Source organism: Drosophila arizonae, chromosome 3 (genome assembly GCF_054131065.1).
Source record: "Drosophila arizonae isolate 15081-1271.41 chromosome 3, UAZ_ARI_1.0, whole genome shotgun sequence".
Lineage (NCBI taxonomy): Eukaryota > Metazoa > Arthropoda > Insecta > Diptera > Drosophilidae > Drosophila > Drosophila arizonae.
Genome location: NC_142923.1, coordinates 30,944,415 through 30,968,399, shown reverse-complemented (window position 1 = coordinate 30,968,399; position 23,985 = coordinate 30,944,415). Strand labels below are relative to the sequence as shown.

Here is a 23,985-nt window from a genome sequence, read left to right as displayed (position 1 = left end):
AGTGAAAATATTGCACGACAAAATCAGTGTGCTGCAAGCGCTCAAACGAAATGGTGCCATTCTTATATGAAGCACGGCTATGCGCTATTTGTCCTACTCTCTCTCTCTCACTCTATCTCTCTCTCTCTATGGCCTCTCAAATAGCAGCAGCGCACAGAAATTGAATATTGTTCGCGACGATCCCAGCTCTTTCCTCTTGAGTGAAGGGTATACCGAAATCATAAAAGCATTTGTCACGCTCATGCAAGCAACATGTAAGCGTTTCGATGGTTATTCGTGGGAAGGGTATGAAAGCGTTGATACGCATAAAGAATATGATTTCGCGACGGGCAAGTACACACACACTTGTAGTCCCTTGCTACATGTATGAGCATTTGTGACCTGCGTGCGTTACTCTTACTGCTTGTAGCAATTTTAAAGTCCAGCATTTGCATTTGGTCGGTCTTACGGACTGTCATAACCACTTTAAAACAGATGTACTATGTATGAACATACATACATATGTACATAAGTACATTTATATATTATTATTGCTAATCATGTTTATAAATGTGTTTATATCCGTAAATAATTATATATAATTAAAATTATTTTACACACATTTTTAACCGAAAAAATTATCGTATGAATGCTATCCAATATATGAAATACATATGTCATATTACACTCAAGCTTTACTCATTATTGTCAAAAATTTCTAATTAAGTCATAATGGCCCATTTGATAGTCACCCTACGATTCAAATCATACAAAATTTACAAACTACTAAATCCAGAGACAATTAGCTTGCCATCCCATACAAGCATACACATACACAAATGTATGTATGCATGTGCTCACTTCACAAGGCAGACCAACGGTAAATTTTGGGCTGATGCTAGACGAAAATACTGAGAAAGAATTGAGTTTCGCGACGCACGCACACAAAAGCACATACACGTAGCAAGGATGTAAGTGTGTGTGTGCATGCTCGTCGCGAAAATGTATTCTTTCTGTGCACAACAGCCTGTGCAAATTGTAAAGCGATCAGAGCGATAGGCAGATCTATCGAGATAAGTTCAAAGATGCATACATATGTACGTATATAAGTATGTATGTATGTATGTATGTACATATATAGTGTGTACAGTGAGCAGGGAATCCAAGTCAAAATTTGAGAATTACGTAGCGTACTTTTATTAAGCTTAAAAACAATTTTTATAAAAGGAACAAGTAAGAACGTTGCAGTCGGGCGATACCGATTGCAATACTCATTCACAGCCCAAACGCTGTGAACCGAAGTATGTACATACATATGTATGTATATTGTGCAATTTTCAAGTCTAGTGCGCATCAAAAAACAGAACATGATCCCATTAAAAATAGAAAATCATTGATAGCTATTGCTATCATCATTGCATCATTGCAGTTAGGATCGTCAAATTAATTAATTATATATCATTTATTAATTAATTAAATTTAATTTAATTAATTATATATCATTTATACAATTTTGATTTGTATTATCTATTTATGTATATCCATCAGAGCTCGCAAATGAGAGTTGATCGTTTTTTCGTATATGCTCTGCTTCGTATCATAACAAGATAAAAGATTGTGCAGACACGATCTCGCTCTGAGGGATACTCTTTATTTTCTTTAGAATCTGTTTCGGTCAGACGCATTGCAATGACTCATTCGTGTGACGCTCTCAAATGAGTGTCGCGTAAAGACTAATACGCTTTTCGCTCACACAAAGACTCTCAGCAAAAGACAGTTTGACTAAAAAACTCAACAGAAATGATCTTTGCTTTCGTGTGCATGTAAATACATGCATACATACATACAAAAAGAAGGAAACAATCACGCGTGATTACACATACAAACGCAACTGACAGTTTGCTTCATTTAACTCAAGCAAACGATCAGTGTTTGACTTGAGCGAAACGAAAACAGAAATAAACGTCTCCCTCAGAGCGCGAGCGAGCTAAGCCAGACGCGACAAAAACAGTTTCTGTCTGAGTTTTTTTGATTGTGTCAGTGAAAGACACTTATTTGCAGACAACGAAAAAGTGTTAACAGTTATTTGCGAGCTATGATATCCATATATTGGATACCGGCTTCAAGCTAGCAGCAGATCAGCGCGATTTTCCTATACATGTGCACACACTCATCGTCTATTCTATGCGTACAGACAGAATCGCGCCTTTTCTCACATTCTTAGAAGTTCGATTGATTTCTGGACTTTCTAGCCGTTACTGTAGTTTTGCTGATGACGCTCTCTTATTAACTATTCTATTTTATCTACTACCTGATCAAGCAGAGCAGTGGCGCGGGTGCTAAAGGTGACGCAAGTTATGTTAAAGTAGGGGAGGCTCGAAACCTCTTCGGTGAAAATTAGTTTTCACACATACATACATATTTCGTTTTTTATAAAATAGATATTTTATTAGGTAGGTGCGAGCTTGACTGAATGGCACTTAATACTTTTTCTTAGTCGAATAATTTTATAAGTTGAAATTTGTTCTTCTTAAATAGCCCTCAAATACATATTCGCAATTACATACATATGTATATATATATATATATATATATATATATATATATATGTAAGTCTGCACGCATAGCATCAAGCATTCCAGCCTTATACACGCGCTCATTTGTATGTGTGTATGTATGTACACATATGTAAATGGGTACTCTAGCATATTCTAAGAATCTCGTTGCGATTGATTTGTCTTTGCATTGTATTTGAATTTCCAGCCGCTACACTGGCTTTTCATTGCCATATGGCGTCATAACAATAATGTGATTTTGTTTTAACTACTGTTGATCGAAACGACGCGGTGGTGCTGTAGCCAGAAGCGCCGGCGATCTTTATTTTAGATATTTTGACATGAGCATGCTATTCGGCTTGGGTGCGAGTTCAAATTCCGCGGAAAACTGGTTTTTGTGAACTGCAAATTTTTGTTATTTTAGCTTTTTTATATTTTATTAATTTTATAAAAATGTTTCCTTCCGTGCTATCAATGCCCATTAAGCCTATTTATGTGTACAAATACATACATAAATGGCGGACGCATATAAATGCCGCAATATGGGCACTATAAATGCCGATTGCCACGCCCCTAGTGGCCGTAGACTTCTCATTTTTGGCCAGTTTTAGATCGAGCAACCGGTAACTTAAATGCAAAATTTTAATTCTTACGCTCAAAAAATGTGAAAATTACAGGGTATTTTTCGATATGCTACGCCCCTAAAGAGGCTTAAAAATCGATCGATAGAGGAGGCTACCAGTAACTCAACTTCAAATTTGGATAGTTAAGATACTGGTAGCTTCTAGCTCTTAAACTGTAGGAGATATAAACTTTTGCGGTTTGCCACGCTCTCTATGGGCGGACATATATCTACCATGGCTCGTTGTACTTGGGTGATCAACCCGCGTAAATATACCAAATTTCACTAGCATTAATAGTGTCCTAAATATAGCCGAATTCGAAATCACTACATCTTCAGGTCCGATTTGCCACGCCCCTAGTAGGCGTAGATTTATAATTTTTTCAACCATCTTTATAGAATTAAAACATCAGCTTACGTGTGATTCAGCTTTCTAGGTTGACAACTTTAGGAGATACAGTTTTATCCGATTTGCCACGCCCTCAATAGGCGGAGATATATCCGCCATAGCTTTTCATCTTGGGTGGTCGATGCGGACCTACATACCAAATTTCAGCTTTTTAGCTCTTCAACAAACATGATTTCACATGATGAACACATGCCCTTCCCACAATTAATAACGAAAACGCAAACATTCAGCACGAGCGTGGCAAACGGCTTGAAGAGTTCGGAATGCTCTTCACTCAGAAGGGAAGACATGGGTTCTTGCTGCGACGAAATTTTAATTATCGTGAGCTGCTGCTTGTGCTCACATGCATATATACATATACATATTTGAGGGACTAGAGAGCATCGAGAGTGAGAGAGAGAGAGCAAGGAAAACATTCACCGAGGAAACGCTTTAAAAATTTCAAAATTGCTTTCTAGCTCTTATATCTTCTGAAATCGGTATGCTCATACGGACGGACGGACAGACGGAGAATATATATACTTTATGCGGTCTGCGATGATTCTTTCTTTCCTATTACATACTTTACACAAAACCATTATACCCTGATTTCCCATATTCAATGGGATATTTTTGAATGTGTGTGTGTATAATTTTGAATGTGTGTGTGTCTACGTATAGGATAACTGTAGTATTTGCTGCACGAGCGTTTGTTAATTTGCCAAACATTTTCATATACTCTGAACTCATTGAAAATGGAGGATCAGGGTGTAATGGTTTTCTTGAAATATAAGTAATTAAAAAAAATTTAAATCTAGACTCATATGTTTTTTGTTACAATATAACCCCCCCCCCCCCCCCCCCCCCCCCCCCCTATATCACCCCTTCCCACCCAGACCTTTGTAAAAGGCGTATTTCTAATACTAGAGTCCTTTGGCACATACACGAACTTAAATGTTATAATAACGATTTGAAAGATTCATGAGCATAGTCCATCAACAAGAAAAGTTATTAAACAATTAAGTTACCGTTGTAAGCCCACACTGCGTGTTTATGTGTGCGTGCATGCTGTATGTGTGCATGTGCAATTGTTGAAGTATCAGTTGCTCGATGATACCAGGGGATCTCGTAGTCGAGCATGATTACTTGTTTCATTAATCATTTCAGAATCATATCATTAGCAAAATGAACGTTTTACCCTTGAAATTCTAGTTTTATTTGATTCGCAACGCCGCCAATGGGCGTAGATATGTCCGCCATAGCTTTTGCTCTTGGGTGGTCGACGCGGCTCTAAATACCAAATTTCAGCTTTCTAGCTCTTCAACTAATATGATTTCTGGTATATAGGAAAATGCATTTTACGATTTGACACGCCCCTAGTGGACGGATCGGGGAAAACGCCTTATAAATCGGAGATGTACACAAGTATGTTTTCCAAATTTCAAGTCTCTAGCTTCAATAGCGCCGAAAAATATTCTGTTCATACGGACAGACAGACGGACGGACAAGACGGACATTGCACAAAACCAATATACTCATTTCACTTTCGTGAATGAGTATAAAAATCTTTAGTCGGGACGCTCGACTACTGACATTTGAATTGATAGTCAAAATTAACACACTTATATTCATAATCAATTTTTTTTTAGGACTTTTCGTTCATTTAACTTAAAAAAAAAATCATCTACTTTGGGTATACAAAAAACTTCTGAGAGCCCCCCCGTTCTGCGAAGAAATTTAGATTTAACTAAATCATATCTGCATTCTGGAGGGAATAATTATAGCAAAAGAAGACCTCTAGTGAGATCCTTACAGAATGTCAACGACTCTATCGATGTAAGTAGCTAATTATATTTATTGTACTCTAAAAAAAAAAAAAAAAAAAAAAAAAAAAAAAAAAACATTCTTAACTAATTCTTAATAGAAACAAATATGAAAACTCTAGTCGAGAGTGCTCGACTAGATAATACTTTGAATCAAACTAAACTAGTAAAAAAGCTCAAGTCGAGAGTCTCGCCTCGGGGCTCCTCGATTACGAGATCCCCTAAACCCTTAAAACAACTGATATTTTAATAATTATTCGCACACGCACACACAGACAGGATATTAGGGCGGTGAGTGCATTTCAACAAAAATCGAAATTCTATAAAGTTCATATGATTCTACATTTCAAATTTTGTGACTCTAGCTTTAAAGATGTAGCAGATATAAGTTTATTGATGGTTTTTATACCCTGAACCCATTTTCAATGGGAAATCAGGGTATAATGGTTTTGTTGAAATGTATGTAACAGGGAGAAGGAGGCGTGGCAGACCCCACAAAGTATATACATTCTTGATCAGGGCGACGAGCTGAGTTGATTTGGCCCTGTCCGTCTGTCTGTCCGTCTGTCCGTCCGTCCGTCTGTCCGTCTGTCCGTATGTATGAACGCGTCGATTTCAGAAGATATAAGAGCTAGAGACTTCAAATTTTTATACCCTGAACCCATTTTCAATGGGAAATCAGGGTATAATGGTTTTGTTGAAATGTATGTAACAGGGAGAAGGAGGCGTGGCAGACCCCACAAAGTATATATATTCTTGATCAGGGCGACGAGCTGAGTTGATTTGGCCCTGTCCGTCTGTCTGTCCGTCTGTCCGTCTGTCCGTCTGTCCGTCCGTCCGTCTGTCCGTCTGTCCGTATGTATGAACGCGTCGATTTCAGAAGATATAAGAGCTAGAGACTTCAAATTTTTTTTTAAATATCCGTAATTACAGCGCGCATATCAAGTTTATCATTAAAAATCGATAACTCATCCCGATCTTTTTTTTATCGATAAAAAACCTTATCGAAACCCAGTTATAAAATTATATCTTCTACACCTTTATTGCTAGAGTCTCCAAATTTTTAATGTATGCTTATACGCAATTTATACAATTTCGGTTTTTGTTAAAATTAACCCCCCACCCTTAAATTCACCCCCTGACCCTCACTTTTGTAAAAAGCGTATTTCAAATACTAGAGACTTGTGCTTTAGCAATTACATGCATATCCATGTTATAAACATAATCTAAAAGTTTCATGAAGATCGTACGTCCACAAAAAAAGTTATTAAACAATTAAGTTCTCATAGTAAGCGCTCACTGCCGCCCATGCGTGTATATGCTTGTGTGTGTATATGTATGTAATTGTTTGTGTATGTGTGTGTATGTGTGTGTATGTATGCCCGTGTGTGCGTGCGTGTGTGTGTGTGTGTGTGTGTGCGTGTTTCTTGTGTAAGCTGAAAGTCGCGAAAAATTATTGAAATAGCTATTACTCCAAGGGTTCAGGGGATCTCGTAGTCGAGTAGTCTCGACTAGAGCTTTCTTACTTGTTTTTAAAATGTCCGTAATTACAGCGCGCATATCAAGTTTATCATTAAAATTCGATAACTCATCCCGATCTTTTTTTATCGGTAAAAAACCTTATCGAAAACCAGTTATAAAATTATATCTTCTACACCTTTATTGCTAGAGTCTCCAAATTTTTAATGTATGCTTATATGCAATTTATACAATTTCGGTTTTTGTCAAAATTTACCCCCCACCTCGATATCCACTCCCTCACCCTCACATTTGTAAAAGGCGTATTTAAAATACTAGAGACTTTTGCTTTGGCAAATACATACATATCCATGTTATAATCCTAATCTGAAAGTTTCATGAAGAAATTGAACAATTAAGTTCCCTTAGTAAGCCACCACTGCTGCCAATGCGTGTTTCTGCGTGCGTGCTTATCTCTGTGTGTGTGCGTGTGTGTGTGGGTATGTATGTGTGTGTGTATGTGTGTGTGTTTTTTTTTTTTATATATTCATTTATTGACAATTTTATTATACTACAAGTTGCAATTTGAGTGATGGCTCGGATAGCGCGCGATGCTTGTGGGACGGCCGTAAAGCATTGCTTCGCAAGCACTATGCGCTACCTTAGCCTGGTACAGCTCGTCTTCTTATTCGCTCGACTCTGCGGAGCTCTATCATCACTGTGGCCGTGAAGGTGCTTGCTAGTTCCCACGCTTCCTCTGATTCCAGCATGGCGTTGACTATGTTGTCCGCTCTGATGGAGTGGCCCAGTGCCTCTTCTAGACGACGCCTCTCCTCTAGGAACCGTCCACATACGAAAAGGATGTGGTTGGCGTCTTCCACATGCCCTCGCCCGCACCAGGGGCACTCGTCAGTTTCCTCGTGACCAAAGCGCTTCAAATAGCTCCGAAAGCATCCATGGCCCGAGAGGATCCGCGAAAGATAGAAGTTAACCTCGCCGTGTTTGCGGTTAACTCATGGTTCGAGCTCCGGGATGAGCTTGTATGTCCACCGCCCTTTAGCTGAGCTATTCCACTTCCTTTGCCATCGTGCAATGCTGTTCGCCCTGATAGCGCTTTATCGCACAGGCGCGTACGAATTCCGCTACACGGCTTCGGCGATCAGGTACTGCAGTGGCACCATCGGAGATAGTCCTGAAAGCGCAGCTGACTCTGATTGCGCTCAGTCTGTAGATCGCGCACATGCCCCGGCTGTAGCTCGGCGTTGCCATCGCTCTTGACCATATTGGCGCAGCATAGAGGATGACAGACCTCGTTGATGTTTAGGTCCCCGCGTGTTAAGCATAGTTATTGAGAGAGCTCTACAAGAATCAGCTGCCTTTTTATGCACATATTCTAAGTGCACGCGGAAAGTTAATCTTGTGTCTAACATGACGCCAAGATACTTAATCGCCCTCTTAGACGCGATGCTAACGCTGCCTATCCTTATATTGGCAGTCTCCACTTTTTTGCGACTGCTTACTAGGACAACTTCCATCTTGTGCGCCGCTAGCTCGAGCCCAGCTCCTGTCAACCAGCTTCGTATGCGATTGATACTTTCGCTGCACATATGCTCTGTATCTTTAAGCTCCTTGCCTATGGCGACGACAGCCACATCATCAGCAAAGCCAATGGTGTGCGCACCTGCTGGTACATCCAAGTGCAGTACGCAGTCGTACATGATATTCCACAGGAGAGGCCCCAGCACTGAGCCTTGGGGTACTCCAGCTGACACTGTATGAGTTTTGGGACCCTCACTCGTGTTGTATACCAGTGTTCTTCCTCTGAAGTAGCTCTTTATTATTTCTTTTAGTTATTTAGGGATATTATATTGTGACAGCGCATTCATATCTCAACTAACTGTGTTGAAGGCGTTCTTAACGTCCAGGGTCGCGATGATGCAGTATTGCTTCGTCCCATGCCTCCATCTGGTGCCTTGGATGGCGGAAGTTGTCAGGCCAACAACTTTTTCTAGAGCATCTGTTGTTGACCGGGCCTTCCGGAATCCAAATTGATTTGGTGATAGGCCTCCGGCGCTACCAATAGCAGTCTCCAGTCTAGAGCAGATCAATTTCTCAAACACCTTTCCTATGGTGTCTAAGAGGCAGATCGGTCTGTATGAAGATGGCTCGTCTGGTGGTTTGCCAGCCTTGGGTAGCAATACCAGGTTCTGGGTCTTCCATTTTGCAGGGAACGTCTCTTGTATTAAGCTTTCGTTGAATAAATCGGCGAACGTACTAGGGTGCAAGGCGAGGGCTAGTTTTAGCGCACGATTTGGGATCCCGTCCGCCCCTGGAGCTGTGTTGGTTCTAAGACCTTTGAGAGCTACAAAGATTTCTTCGTCTGTAACTAAAACAATTTGAGTGCTCGTTAAGCCCTGATTTGCAGTGTGTGTGTGTGTGTATGATGTGTGTGTATGATGTGTGTGTATATGTGTGTGTGTATGCCTGTGTGTGTCTTGTGTAAACAGAAAGACGCGAACAATAATTGAAACAGCTATTGCTCGAAGGGTTCAGGGGATCTCGTAGTCGGGCAGTCTCGAATAGAGCTTTCGTACTTGTTTTTTTTTTCGATTATAAATTTATTGTGGTAGGTGAATATCAAATATCATATTGATATTTTTCAAAACTTTAAATATCGTCGATACGATATTTTTTAAATATTCGACAAGCCTAGAATGAACTGTATTGTACTCTTTGTGAAATCTAGTGTTAACATGGAAGGATATTGCTTTTTTCAATGAATCGAACTAGTTTCTTCAATTACTGTCTCGAATATTTTGATAGCTGACGAAAGTTTGCTAATAGAACTATCTGTAAAGGCAATTTAGCAGGATTGTTTCATTTGGTTATTTTCAGTCCTCACTAATATTATATATGTATAAAAAGTGTAGAATAATTACAAAGTGAGCAATCTCGAACAAAGCAATCGTATTTACTTTTCGTTTCAATTTATTACTAACAAGTAAGAAAGCTCTAGTCGAGACTGCTCGACTACGAGATCCCCTGAACCCTTGGAGCAATAGATATTTCAATAATTTTTCGCGTCTTTCAGCTTACACAAGAAACACGCACACACACACACACACACGCACGTACGCACACACACGCATACAGACACAAACGCATACACACACTCACATACACACACTCACATACACACACACATACACAAACACATACATACACATACACAAACACATACACACACATACACACACAAGCACCCACGCATAAACACGCATGGGCTGCAGTGTGCGCTTACTATGAGAACTTAATTGTTTAATAACTTTAACTTTTATGGACGTACGATCTTCATGAAACTTTCAGATTATGATTATAACATGAATATGCATGTAATTGCCAAAGCACAAGTCTCTAGTATTTGAAATACGCTTTTTACAAAAGTGAGGGTGAGGGGGTGAATTTAGAGGTGGGGGTACATTTTAACAAAAACCGAAATTGTATAAATTGCATATAAGCATACATTAAAAATTTGGAGACTCTAGCAATAAAGGTGTAGATGATATAATTTTATAACTGGTTTTCGATAAGGTTTTTTATCGATAAAAAAAGATCGGGATGAGTTATCGATTTTTAATGATAAACTTGATATGCGCGCTGTAATTACGGACATTTTAAAACAAATTTGAAGTCTCTAGCTCTTATATCTTCTGAAATCGACGCGTTCATACATACGGACAGACGGACAGACAGACGGACAGGACCAAATCAACTCAGCTCGTCACCCTGATCAAGAATATATATACTTTGTGGGGTCTGCCACGCCTCATTCTCCCTGTTACATACATTTCAACAAAACCATTATACCCTGATTTACCATTGAAAATGGGTTCAGGGTATAAAAACAAAAAAAAATTGTGTATATGTATCGAAATTGTAATTATAAGTCTCAAATTTTCTGTATTATTATTATAATTATGAAATTAAATGCCACAAATATTCAATTTTAATTCTTACTAGTCATTATTAATAATTAATCATTTGAAATCTTAATAATAAAAAAAATAACACGATTTTTTTTATTAGATAACAACGAGCGAGATAAACGGCAGACCAAATGACCAAGGTGATGCTTATTTCAATAGACGTTCACTGCCACAGCCTCAAAAATGTCCAACGATAAGGTAATACTTAACATTCTCTAAGAATTGTAGTTCTAATTCACTTTACTAGCTCATGCTAGAAATATTTATTTAATTTTTTTTTTTCAGATCTTCACATTCTAGTCTATCAAGCACAAATCCATTTGAAAGCGAAATTGAATCAGATATTGATAATATTAACGGTTCTCAACTGAGTCTACGTTCTAAAACATATCGGAAAAAAAGAAAAGCTCCTTCAATTCCAACTAAAATTATGGTAAAATTGTATTCATTAACATAAAATATAAAAAAGAAAATAATAATAATAATGACTTAAATTGCTTTCAGATCACGGAGCCAAAAACAAATCCCGTTCAAGAAAAGTCAATTGACTCAGTTCACAATATGGAAGATATTAAGTCACTTACAAGTGCAATAGAAAGTTTTGTAAATTACAGTAATAAAACTTTAGATAATCAATTACCAATACTGGAAGCAACAAAGGATTTCGAAAACCGGCCTTCTATACCAGTAGAAATTAGCCTATTAATTAAGGAAAACACCAATAGAACTGTACCTCACGAACATGTTTGCATTGCGAGCGAAGAGAATACTAAAACAATTTGTGCACCAAAAAGAAAAAATTTATCAGTTAGATCTAGCTTAAGTGCCAAGTCCAACATTTCTAGTCAAGAACATATTTTAGATGCAAAAAAAGAAAATAATGTATCAAGTGAAAATGATTCATTAATCGATTATAATTTATTAAAAATTAAAAACCCTAGTTCTAATGTACATACTGAAGAACTCAACCCGGTTATAAAAAAAGGGGATCTTGATAAAAATTCTTTATCAAATAGAAATCATTTGACTGTTGAACATGTTTTAGACCCGGGAGACTATATCTCTAATGAAAGCAAGTCAAAAAGTGTGAAAACTATTAAAGGAATTAAAGGAACACCCAACGATAATATGGAGGAATATATAGCGGCAAGTATCGAGAGTGTAAACGTACATGCTTCTGATCAAGCCTCTACCTCAAGGAATAATATTTCTAATATTATCCTTTTGAAAACGAAAGCAAATTCTTTAAAATTTACTGAACCGACTAAAGATCAAACTATAGCAGTTCATAACCTTTTAAGACCTGATAACAACAATTATAATATATGTCATGAAGAACATGTTCTTAAAACGAAAGGAGATCATCCTAACGTCGATGCATCACAAAACGTAAAGGTTTCTGAGAACTATGAAATGATCAATAAGGAGATCAAATTAACAATGGCCAATCAATCATTACCGACGGATAAAAAAAAAAGCTATATTTCTTTGGATAATAAAATATATACAAATAGTAATATCCAGAATTGTGAATATTTGAACAATCCATTAACTATTTTTGAAAATCCCAAAAGAAACATTGATTTACAAGGTGCAGTTAAATCTGCCAAAGTTAAATCCGTGAAAGATATAATTGATTCTATAAATCGTAGCCAGCAACTACTCAAAGAAAGCGCAGCAAAGGGTACAGTCCAATATTCAACTGCTTTGTATTCTACAAATAATATGCCATCAAACAAGAATCATAATAAAAGTAAAGTAATTAAAAACGATATTTCGGCTTCAAGTACTTCATTTGAGAATCATTTAGATTTTAAACAAGGATTTCATAAAAATAAGATTGATAAGATTATGTTCCAATGTAGAGAATCCTCGCCGACAGCATCAAATTTGGATTGGAACCCTGTGCCAAAGCCGAAGAGGATTAATAGTTCAATAAGTAACGATATAAATGAACTATAATAAAACTATGTCTATATTTTGTACCGGCTAGAGACCAAGAACCCAAAATAAGGTTATATTGATTATAATATTTATATTATAACAATAATTATTAATATATGCTGATATGAAACTATATTATAAATTGGACAATAACCGAGTAAAATTTTATTTTATATTGAGCAAATACATCACGTCTTATGCAATATATAAAATTGCTGCCGACATGCACATTTTGTAACTAATGTCTGATGGTTCATTCTAAATATTTATCCTCGAATAAGAGATACATATATAATGAAAAATAAATCCCACATATTTTTTTAGAGCTAGAGTGTAAGATGCTTGTCTTCCAAACAATGATCATCGTTTACAGACGAAAATTTAAAATCTTTTGTTTTTAATTATATGAAATTATCAAAAGTCATCTGTTGGAGTATTAATAGAAAGATCTGTATATATAATAGTCAATCTAAACTCTTTTAATAGTTACAAAATAAACAATGATAACGAATATAAAATCTTTTTGTCGCACAAGCAATAATGTCATTGGCTTAAATCGTACACAGATTTGAATATAAAATAACGCTTTGTCATGTTTGAATTTGTTGGCGCCATGTTGGTGTGTTCTAGGTAATTAATAATAGAAATCATTTCAGTAAGATGCTGATATTCCATCAATTTTATACGTTGTGAATGGTTGCCTGTGTTTTGTAGCATAAGAAAGCCCCATATTAGCGGGGAGACCAGCGTCTGTAGGTGTCGTCGAGTGGGGTTCGATAGTATGTAAAATAATCTGATCGTCACCGAAATAAGGAACCTGTCTATAATAAAACAAATAAGAAAGCTCTAGTCAAGACTGCTCGACTACGAGATCCCCTGCATCGTTGGAGCAATAGCTATTTCAATAATTTTTCGCGTCTTTCAGCTTACACAAGAAATACGCACACACACACACACACACGCGCACGCACACACAGGCATACATATACACACACACACGCGCGCGTCGTTCCTCGTTGCAGCGATCACCTCAGCAACAACAGAGGGCGCTGCCGCAGCCGTCGACCTCCAGTGGCTGAGTGCCAGGCACCCAACTCGCTAAAAATAATCGCGATTTCAGGCGTGGGTGGTTGCAGCTATGCGGACATGCTTCGTGTAGTCAAGACCGACCCAAATTTAAAGCATCTGAGCGGCGACGTTCAAGGCATTAGGAAGACAGCTAAGGGGGACCTTTCGTTGCAACTGAGCAGAAAGCCGGAGCATAGCGCTGAGGCCCTTCACGAAGCTGTAGGCAAGGCCTTGGGTGACCGAGCGGTAGTTAAAACACTTACCGAATCGGCTCAAATTGTGATTCGTGACCTATATAAGTAAGCCAGCAAAGAGGAGATCTTGGAGTCAATTAGGGCGGAGTTGAAGGATAGCTCACTCCCCATTGAGGCTATCAAGTCGCTTCGACCGGCTTTTGGTGGCCAGCAAAGAGCTACAGTTGCTCTTCCAATTGGAAAAGCCAAAACTCTGCTCGTGCTGTCCAAAATCAGAATAGGATGGGTTGTATGCCGTATCCGCGCCATGGATCAGATCTTCACATTCTAGTCTATCAAGCACAAATCCATTTGAAAGCGAAATTGAATCAAATATTGATAATATTAACGGTTCTCAACTGAGTCTACGTTCTAAAACATATCGGAAAACAAGTAAGAAAGCTCCAGTCGAGACTGCTCGACTAGGAGATACCCTGAACCCTCCAAGCTGATATTCTAATCATTCTGCACTTCTTTTATGCACACATACATACACATGCATCCACACGCACGCATAAGCCTGCGCTCTGCTAACTGCGCAGTAAGCAGCGACTGCGCTTGGGCTGCGCTGCAGTGTGGGCAATATTATGAGAATTTATTTGTTAAATAATTTCTTTTATAGACATACGATCTTAATGATATGGTGAATATGTGTGTATATTCCAAAGCCCAAGTCTCTAGTATTTGAAATACGCTTTTTACAAAAGTGATGGTGAGGGGGTGAATTTAAGGGTGGGGGTAAATTTTAACAAAAACCGAAATTGTATAAATTGCATATAAGCATACATTAAAAATTTGGAGACTCTAGCAATAAGGGTGTAGAAGATATAATTTTATAACTGGTTTTCGATAAGGTTTTTTATCGATAAAAAAAGATCGGGATGAGTTATCGATTTTTAATGATAAACTTGATATGCGCGCTGTAATTACGGACATTTTAAAAAAAATTTGAAGTCTCTAGCTCTTATATCTTCTGAAATCGACGCGTTCATACATACGGACGGACGGACGGACGGACGGACGGACGGACGGACGGACAGACAGACGGACAGGGCCAAATCAACTCAGCTCGTCGCCCTGATCAAGAATATATATACTTTTTGGGGTCTGCCACGCCTCCTTCTGCCTGTTACATACTTTTAACAAAACCATTATACCCTGATTTCCCATTTTCAATGGGTTCAGGGTATAAAAAGAAAAGCTCCTTCAATTCCAACTAAAATTATGGTAAAATTGTATTTATTAACATAAAATATTTAAAAAAAATAATAATAATAATGACTTAAATTGCTTTCAGATCACGGAGCCAAAAACAAATCCCGTTCAAGAAAAGTCAATTGACTCAGTTCACAATATGGAAGATATTAAGTCACTTACAAGTGCAATAGAAAGTTTTGTAAATTACAGTAATGAAACTTTAGATAATCAATTACCAATACTGGAAGCAACAAAGGATTTCGAAAACCGGCCTTCTATACCAGTAGAAATTAGCCTATTAATTAAGGAAAACACCAATAGAACTGTACCTCACGAACATGTTTGCATTGCGAGCGAAGAGAATACTAAAACAATTTGTGCACCAAAAAGAAAAAATTTATCAGTTAGATCTAGCTTAAGTGCCAAGTCCAACATTTCTAGTCAAGAACATATTTTAGATGCAAAAAAAGAAAATAATGTATCAAGTGAAAATGATTCATTAATCGATTATAATTTATTAAAAATTAAAAACCCTAGTTCTAATGTACATACTGAAGAACTCAACCCGGTTATAAAAAAAGGGGATCTTGATAAAAATTCTTTATCAAATAGAAATCATTTGACTGTTGAACATGTTTTAGACCCGGGAGACTATATCTCTAATGAAAGCAAGTCAAAAAGTGTGAAAACTATTAAAGGAATTAAAGGAACACCCAACGATAATATGGAGGAATATATAGCGGCAAGTATCGAGAGTGTAAACGTACATGCTTCTGATCAAGCCTCTACCTCAAGGAATAATATTTCTAATATTATCCTTTTGAAAACGAAAGCAAATTCTTTAAAATTTACTGAACCGACTAAAGATCAAACTATAGCAGTTCATAACCTTTTAAGACCTGATAACAACAATTATAATATATGGCATGAAGAACATGTTCTTAAAACGAAAGGAGATCATCCTAACGTCGATGCATCACAAAACGTAAAGGTTTCTGAGAACTATGAAATGATCAATAAGGAGATCAAATTAACAATGGCCAATCAATCATTACCGACGGATAAAAAAAAAAAGTTATATTTCTTTGGATAATAAAATATATACAAATAGTAATATCCAGAATTGTGAATATTTGAACAATCCATTAACTATTTTTGAAAATCCCAAAAGAAACATTGATTTACAAGGTGCAGTTAAATCTGCCAAAGTTAAATCCGTGAAAGATATAATTGATTCTATAAGTCGTAGCCAGCAACTACTCAAAGAAAGCGCAGCAAAGGGTACAGTCCAATATTCAACTGCTTTGTATTCTACAAATAATATGCCATCAAACAAGAATCATAATAAAAGTAAAGTAATTAAAAACGATATTTCGGCTTCAAGTACTTCATTTGAGAATCATTTAGATTTTAAACAAGGATTTCATAAAAATAAGATTGATAAGATTATGTCCCAATGTAGAGAATCCTCGCCGACAGCATCAAATTTGGATTGGAACCCTGTGCCAAAGCCGAAGAGGATTAATAGTTCAATAAGTAACGATATAAATGAACTATAATAAAACTATGTCTATATTTTGTACCGGCTAGAGACCAAGAACCCAAAATAAGGTTATATTGATTATAATATTTATATTATAACAATAATTATTAATATATGCTGATATGAAACTATATTATAAATTGGACAATAACCGAGTAAAATTTTATTTTATATTGAGCAAATACATCACGTCTTATGCAATATATAAAATTGCTGCCGACATGCACATTTTGTAACTAATGTCTGATGGTTCATTCTAAATATTTATCCTCGAATAAGAGATACATATATAATGAAAAATAAATCCCACATATTTTTTTAGAGCTAGAGTGTAAGATGCTTGTCTTCCAAACAATGATCATCGTTTACAGACGAAAATTTAAAATCTTTTGTTTTTAATTATATGGAATTATCAAAAGTCATCTGTTGGAGTATTAATAGAAAGATCTGTATATATAATAGTCAATCTAAACTCTTTTAATAGTTACAAAATAAACAATGATAACGAATATAAAATCTTTTTGTCGCACAAGCAATAATGTCATTGGCTTAAATCGTACACAGATTTGAATATAAAATAACGCTTTGTCATGTTTGAATTTGTTGGCGCCATGTTGGTGTGTTCTAGGTAATTAATAATAGAAATCATTTCAGTAAGATGCTGATATTCCATCAATTTTATACGTTGTGAATGGTTGCCTGTGTTTTGTAGCATAAGAAAGCCCCATATTAGCGGGGAGACCAGCGTCTGTAGGTGTCGTCGAGTGGGGTTCGATAGTATGTAAAATAATCTGATCGTCACCGAAATAAGGAACCTGTCTATAATAAAACAAATAAGAAAGCTCTAGTCAAGACTGCTCGACTACGAGATCCCCTGCATCGTTGGAGCAATAGCTATTTCAATCATTTTTCGCGTCTTTCAGCTTACACAAGAGATACGCACACACACACACACACACACGCACGCACACACAGGCATACATATACACACACACACGCGCGCGTCGTTCCTCGTTGCAGCGATCACCTCAGCAACAACAGAGGGCGCTGCCGCAGCCGTCGACCTCCAGTGGCTGAGTGCCAGGCACCCAACTCGCTAAAAATAATCGCGATTTCAGGCGTGGGTGGTTGCAGCTATGCGGACATGCTTCGTGTAGTCAAGACCGATCCAAATTTAAAGCATCTGAGCGGCGACGTTCAAGGCATTAGGAAGACAGCTAAGGGGGACCTTTCGTTGCAACTGAGCAGAAAGCCGGAGCATAGCGCTGAGGCCCTTCAAAAAAGCTGTAGGCAAGGCCTTGGGTGACCGAGCGGTAGTTAAAACACTTACCGAAACGGCTCAAATTGTGATTCGTGACCTATATAAGTAAGCCAGCAAAGAGGAGATCTTGGAGTCAATTAGGGCGGAGTTAAAGGATAGCTCACTCCCCATTGAGGCTATCAAGTCGCTTCGACCGGCTTTTGGTGGCCAGCAAAGAGCTACAGTTGCTCTTCCAATTGGAAAAGCCAAAACTCTGCTCGTGCTGTCCAAAATCAGAATAGGATGGGTTGTATGCCGTATCCGCGCCATGGATCAGCCTAAACGCTGTTTCAAGTGCCTTGATTACCGTCATATGGCTGCAAACTGCGGCAGCGACTGTGACCTAAAGGGCGCCTGTTTCAGGTGTGGAAAGATGGGTCACAATGCAAAAGCATGCACTAAGCCACCAAAATGTAGCCTCTGCATCCGGAAAGGTGAAAAGCAGACGGACCACTCAGCAGGCAGCTTCAAAAGCCCATCCTACCGCGAGGCTGCTCGTAAAATGAAATGTTAAGGTTCCTTCAGCTTAACTTAAATCATTGTGTTGTTGCCCAAGATCTTCTAGAGCAGACCATATGGGAAAAAAGTATAGACGTAGCATTCCTCAGTGAGCCTCACCACTGTAGAAGCAGCTGCTCTAGGACATGGGCAACAGATGCTAATGGCAAAGCGGTATTGTGGGTATGTGGCAACACAACGAATGTTCTTTCGAATGTAAAGTCATTTAATGGGTTCGTACATGGTCAATACGGTAGCCTATGGCTCTACAGCTGCTACCTGGTCCCCAGCATGCAGCTCAGTGATTTCGGAAGGCCATTATAGCAGAAGAATGGGGTAGCCACACAACAAAAGCCAGAGGCCGTATCTCACTGGAGATGTTCGCGACACTAGATGTTGCACTGTTCACCTTCAGTCGGGCTGGATACGGATCTGTAATTGACATTACTTTTGTCACTTCATCCCTCGTTCGGGAAGCAACATGGAGACACTGCGACAGGTGAGACACCTGCCAGGGCGTCAACCTTGTGGAGGGAATCGTATCGGCTGGATACTTTTGATCCCGCGGCTTTTTCAGAGGCCATTCAGTCTCTGGGCACAATTGGTAATGCTGAGGCCAGAGCATGCCAAATGGTGGCCCAAATACAGAGTGCCTGCAATAGCAGCATGTTACGCCGCAAGCAGTTCATGCGACAACAAGAGCATACGTATTGGTGGAATGCACAAATAGGTGACACTCGACGCAAATGCATCCAGGCGAGAAGAAACTATCAACGGGCTCGGGGTAGGACTACGTTTTTCGAAAAACAATCAGCTTACCAGGCAGCCAGAAGACAGTCGAAGAAGGCCATTCGGACAAGCAAAAGAGAATGCTTTCTAGAGTTGTGCGACTCAGCCGAATATGACGCTTGGGGCAGGGCATTTAAGATAGTAGTTAAAAGACTATACGCAGATAAACAGGTGCAGCCGACGAATCGTCTGGAGCTTAAATCGATTGTGGAAACGCTCTTTCCAGAAAGATTAAGCTCCATTCACGCCCCGGAGTCCGAGTCTGCTAATCGGGGCTCAACGCGCACTCAATTTGTTTTAGTTACAGACGAAAAAGCTTAGTAGCTCTCAGAGGGCTTAGAACCAACACACGGGATCCCAAATCGTGCGCTAAAACTAGCCCTCGCCTTGCACCCTAGTACGTTCGCCGATTTATTCAACGAAAGCTTAATACAAGAGACGTTCCCTGCAAAATGGAAGACCCAGAACCTGGTATTGCTACCCAAGGCTGGCAAACCACCAGACGAGCCATCTTCATACAGACCGATCTTAGACACCATAGGAGAGGTATTTGATAAATTGATCTGCTCTAGACTGGAGACTACAATTGCTAGCGCCGGAGGCGTATCACCAAATCAATTTGGATTCCGGAAGGCCCGGTCAACAACAGATGCTCTAGAAAAAGTTGTTGGCCTGACAACTTCCGCCATCCAAGGCACCAGATGGAGGCACGGGACGAAGCAATACTGCATCATCGCGACCCTGGACGTTAAGAACGCTTTCAACACAGTTAGTTGGGATATGATACTGAATGCGCTGTCACAATATAATATCCCTAAATATCTAAAAGAAATAATAAAGAGCTACTTCAGAGGAAGAACACTGGTATACAACACGAGTGAGGGTCCCAAAACTCATACAGTGTCAGCTGGAGTACCCCAAGGCTCAGTGCTGGGGCCTCTCCTGTGGAATATCATGTACGACTGCGTACTGCACTTGGATGTACCAGCAGGTGCGCACACCATTGGCTTTGCTGATGATGTGGCTGTCGTCGCCATAGGCAAGGAGCTTAAAGATACAGAGCATATGTGCAGCGAAAGTATCAATCGCATACGAAGCTGGTTGACAGAAGCTGGGCTCGAGCTAGCGGCGCAAAAAAGTCGAGACTGCCAATATAAGGATAGGCAGCGTTAGAATCGCGTCAAAGAGGGCGATTAAGTATCTTGGCGTCATGTTAGACACAAGATTAATGCGGGCAAGTGCATGTTTAAGACGCCAACCACATCATTTTCATATGTTGGCGGTTTCTGGAGGAGAGGCGTCGTCTAGAAGAGGCACTGGGCACTCCATTAGAGCCGACAACATAGTCAACGCCATGCTGGAATCGGAGGAAGCTTCGGAACTAACAGGCACCTTCGCGGCCAAAGTGATGATGGAGCTCCGCAGACGAGCTGTCCCAGGCCAAGGTAGCGCATAGTGCTTGCGAAGCAATGCTTTACGGCCGTCCCGCAAGCATCGCGCGCTATCCTAGCCACCACACAACTTGCAACTTGTAATACAATAAGATGGTCAATAAATGAATATAATAGAAAACAAGTAAGAAAGCTCTAGTCGAGACTGCTCGACTACGATATCCCCTGAACCCTTGGAGCTATTTCAATAATTTTTCGCGTCTTTCAGCTTACACATGAAACACACACACACACGCACACACAGGCATACATACACACGCATACACTTACACACACACACACACACACACACACACACACACACACACACACACACACACACACACACACACACACACACACACACACACACACACACACACACACACACACACACATAAGGTTTTTTATTGATAAACAAGTAAGAAAACTCTAGTCGAGAGTGCTCGACTAGATACTACCCTGAACCCAACAAATAAAAATGCTCATTTAGTATGGCTGAAATTTCAATTTCGATGTATTTAAAAATATAAATAAAATACCAAACTCATTTAATAAAATATAAAAATATTTTGAAACAATTAAAAAAAATTAACATCAGTTGCGCATCGATCGGGATTCGAACCGCGACTCCTCGATCGAGCGTCATGCTGCTAACACACTAGGCCACCTCACTCCCGATAGTGGCGCTAGCAAAACTCAAATAGATTCACTGCTGCAGCGCCATCTACCAAAACTGAACGAAACTAACTGCTGATGTGATTCAACGAATGTTTCTAGAAGAAGTTTGAATGTATGTGTGCACACGCATACGATGCTGTTGTAGCTGCTGCACGTGCGATTGTTAATTGGCCAAATATTTGATTATTTTTTATTAATTTTTGACTGAACGGAATTTAATGAAACTTTCAGCATATGATCTACATATTATATTGAATATTTTAGAAATTAAAAAAAATGAAAAATCATTTACAATTAGCTTTAGTGGCATCTGATTTGAACTTGAATGTTTTTACTCGATAAAAACATAACGGGATGATTTATCGAATTTTAAAAGCAAACTCGACGTCCGCGCTGTATATACGGTCATTTAAAAAAAAAATTCAAGTCTCTAGCTCTTATATCTTCGGAAATCGACGCGTTCAAACATACGGACAGACGGACAGACGGACGGACGGACAGACGGACAGACAGACAGATGGACAGGGCCAAATCGACTCAGCTCGTCGCCCTGATCAAGAATATATATACTTTGTGGGGTCTGCCACGCCTCCTTCTGCCTGTTACATACATTTCAACAAAACCATTATACCCTGATTTCCCATTTTCAATGGGTTCAGGGTATAACAAGTAAGAAAGCTCTAGTCGAGACTGCTCGACTACGAGATCCCCTGAACCCTTGGAGCAATAGATATTTTAATAATTTTTCGCGTCTTTCAGCTTACACAAGAAACACGCACACACACACACACACAGGCATACATACACACACACGCATACAGACACACATACACACACACACACGCATACATACACAAGCGCATACACACACACACATACACATACACACACACATACACAAACACATACACACACATACACAAACACATACACACACAAGCACCCACGCATAAACGCATGGGCTGCAGTGTGCGCTTACTATGAGAACTTAATTGTTTAATAACTTTTTTTATGGACGTACGATCTTCATGAAACTTTCAGATTATGATTATAACATGGATATGCATGTAATTGCCAAAGCACAAGTCTCTAGTATTTGAAATACGCTTTTTACAAAAGTGAGGGTGAGGGGGTGAATTTAAGGGTGGAGGGTAAATTTTAACAAAAACCGAAATTGTATAAATTGCATATAAGCATACATTAAAAATTTGGAGACTCTAGCAATAAAGGTGTAGAAGATATAATTTTATAACTGGTTTTCGATAAGGTTTTTTATCGATAAAAAAAGATCGGGATGAGTTATCGAATTTTAATGATAAACTTGATATGCGCGCTGTAATTACGGACATTTTAAAAAAATTTGAAGTCTCTAGCTCTTATATCTTCTGAAATCGACGCGTTCATACATACGGACAGACGGACAGACGGACAGACGGACGGACGGACAGACGGACAGACGGACAGACAGACGGACAGGGCCAAATCAACTCAGCTCGTCGCCCTGATCAAGAATATATATACTTTGTGGGGTCTGCCACGCCTCCTTCTGCCTGTTACATACATTTCAACAAAACCATTATACCCTGATTTCCCATTGAAAATGGGTTCAGGGTATAAAAATTATATCTTCTACACCTTTATTGCTAGAGTCTCCAAACTTTTAATGTATGCTTATATGCAATTTGTACAATTTCGGTTTTTGTTAAAATATACCCCCCACCTCTAAATTCACCCCCTCACCCTCACTTTTGTAATAACGAAAACGCATGGTAAACGGCTTGAAAAGTTCGGAATACACTTCACGTAAGGGAAGAAACGGCAGTCTAACGCGAAGAAATTTCAATTTTCGTGAGCTGCTGCTTGTGCTCACATGCATACATACATACGTATACATATTGAGAGAGCAGAGAGCAGAGAGAGCGAGAGAGCAAGAACAAAACTTGAGCATAGAGGCATCTTTTATTCAACATTTGACCATCTCGGTCGAGCGCATGAAGGGGAATGATTGTACCTTCGCATATTTTCGTAGCCCGAACCTAAAAAGTGAAGAGCCGAGCAAAAACGAAATTGATAGGCCCTAGGAGTCAGATTTTTCGGTGTTGAAAAACTTTGTACTACATGTCTAGTGTATGTGTTCTCTGGTCAGTGGCACACCCCAAGGTTCATGTCCCATGCCTACAAACAAACACATACACACACGCACATATAAAGGCACATAGGCATACAAATGCTTCTACAAGTGATATCCCATTATTGTGAGCATCGCATCCCATGCGTACATATAATCAAATGTATACACATACATATGTATGTGAGCACTTCACAAGATCGCCCAAATGCAAATGCTGGGCTTTAAAATGGCTACACGCAGCAAGAGCTTCGCGCACAGGCGTTCAATTGCTCATAGTACAAGTAGCATACTGTAAGTGTGTGTGTGCTGTGAGGAGCAATATTGGTACGCACGTATTAATGTACATATATGAACATACAT

At 39.0% G+C, this 23,985-nt stretch overlaps 2 protein-coding genes across 12 annotated transcripts in view; both read left to right on the top strand.

Moving 5' to 3' along the window:
• The window catches only part of LOC149270059 (uncharacterized), a 33,646-nt gene extending 20,443 nt beyond the window's left edge, over nt 1–13,203 (top strand). For 6 of the 11 annotated variants that reach the window (XM_089466268.1, XM_089466269.1, XM_089466273.1 and 3 more), the window contains 4 exons: nt 5,194–5,380; nt 10,912–11,009; nt 11,097–11,244; nt 11,316–13,203. In XM_089466268.1, coding sequence (XP_089322394.1) covers nt 5,194–5,380; nt 10,912–11,009; nt 11,097–11,244; nt 11,316–12,773 — 1,891 coding nt within the window. In that variant the 3' untranslated portion in view covers nt 12,774–13,203. Of the gene's footprint in view, nt 1–2,533; nt 2,654–4,075; nt 4,096–5,193; nt 5,381–5,642; nt 5,659–10,911; nt 11,010–11,096; nt 11,245–11,315 lie in introns of those variants that run through there. The other 5 variants (XM_089466276.1, XM_089466271.1, XM_089466275.1 and 2 more) reach the window with 5 other exon arrangements.
• Nucleotides 13,204–16,287: 3,084 nt separating this feature from the next.
• On the top strand, nt 16,288–17,350 carry LOC149270058 (uncharacterized; the record flags this gene model as incomplete). The annotated part of the gene is made up of 1 exon (XM_089466279.1): nt 16,288–17,350. A coding segment is annotated over one exon (525 nt), but the record flags the coding sequence as incomplete, so codon positions are not given.
• Between the last annotated feature and the right edge of the window lie 6,635 nt (nt 17,351–23,985).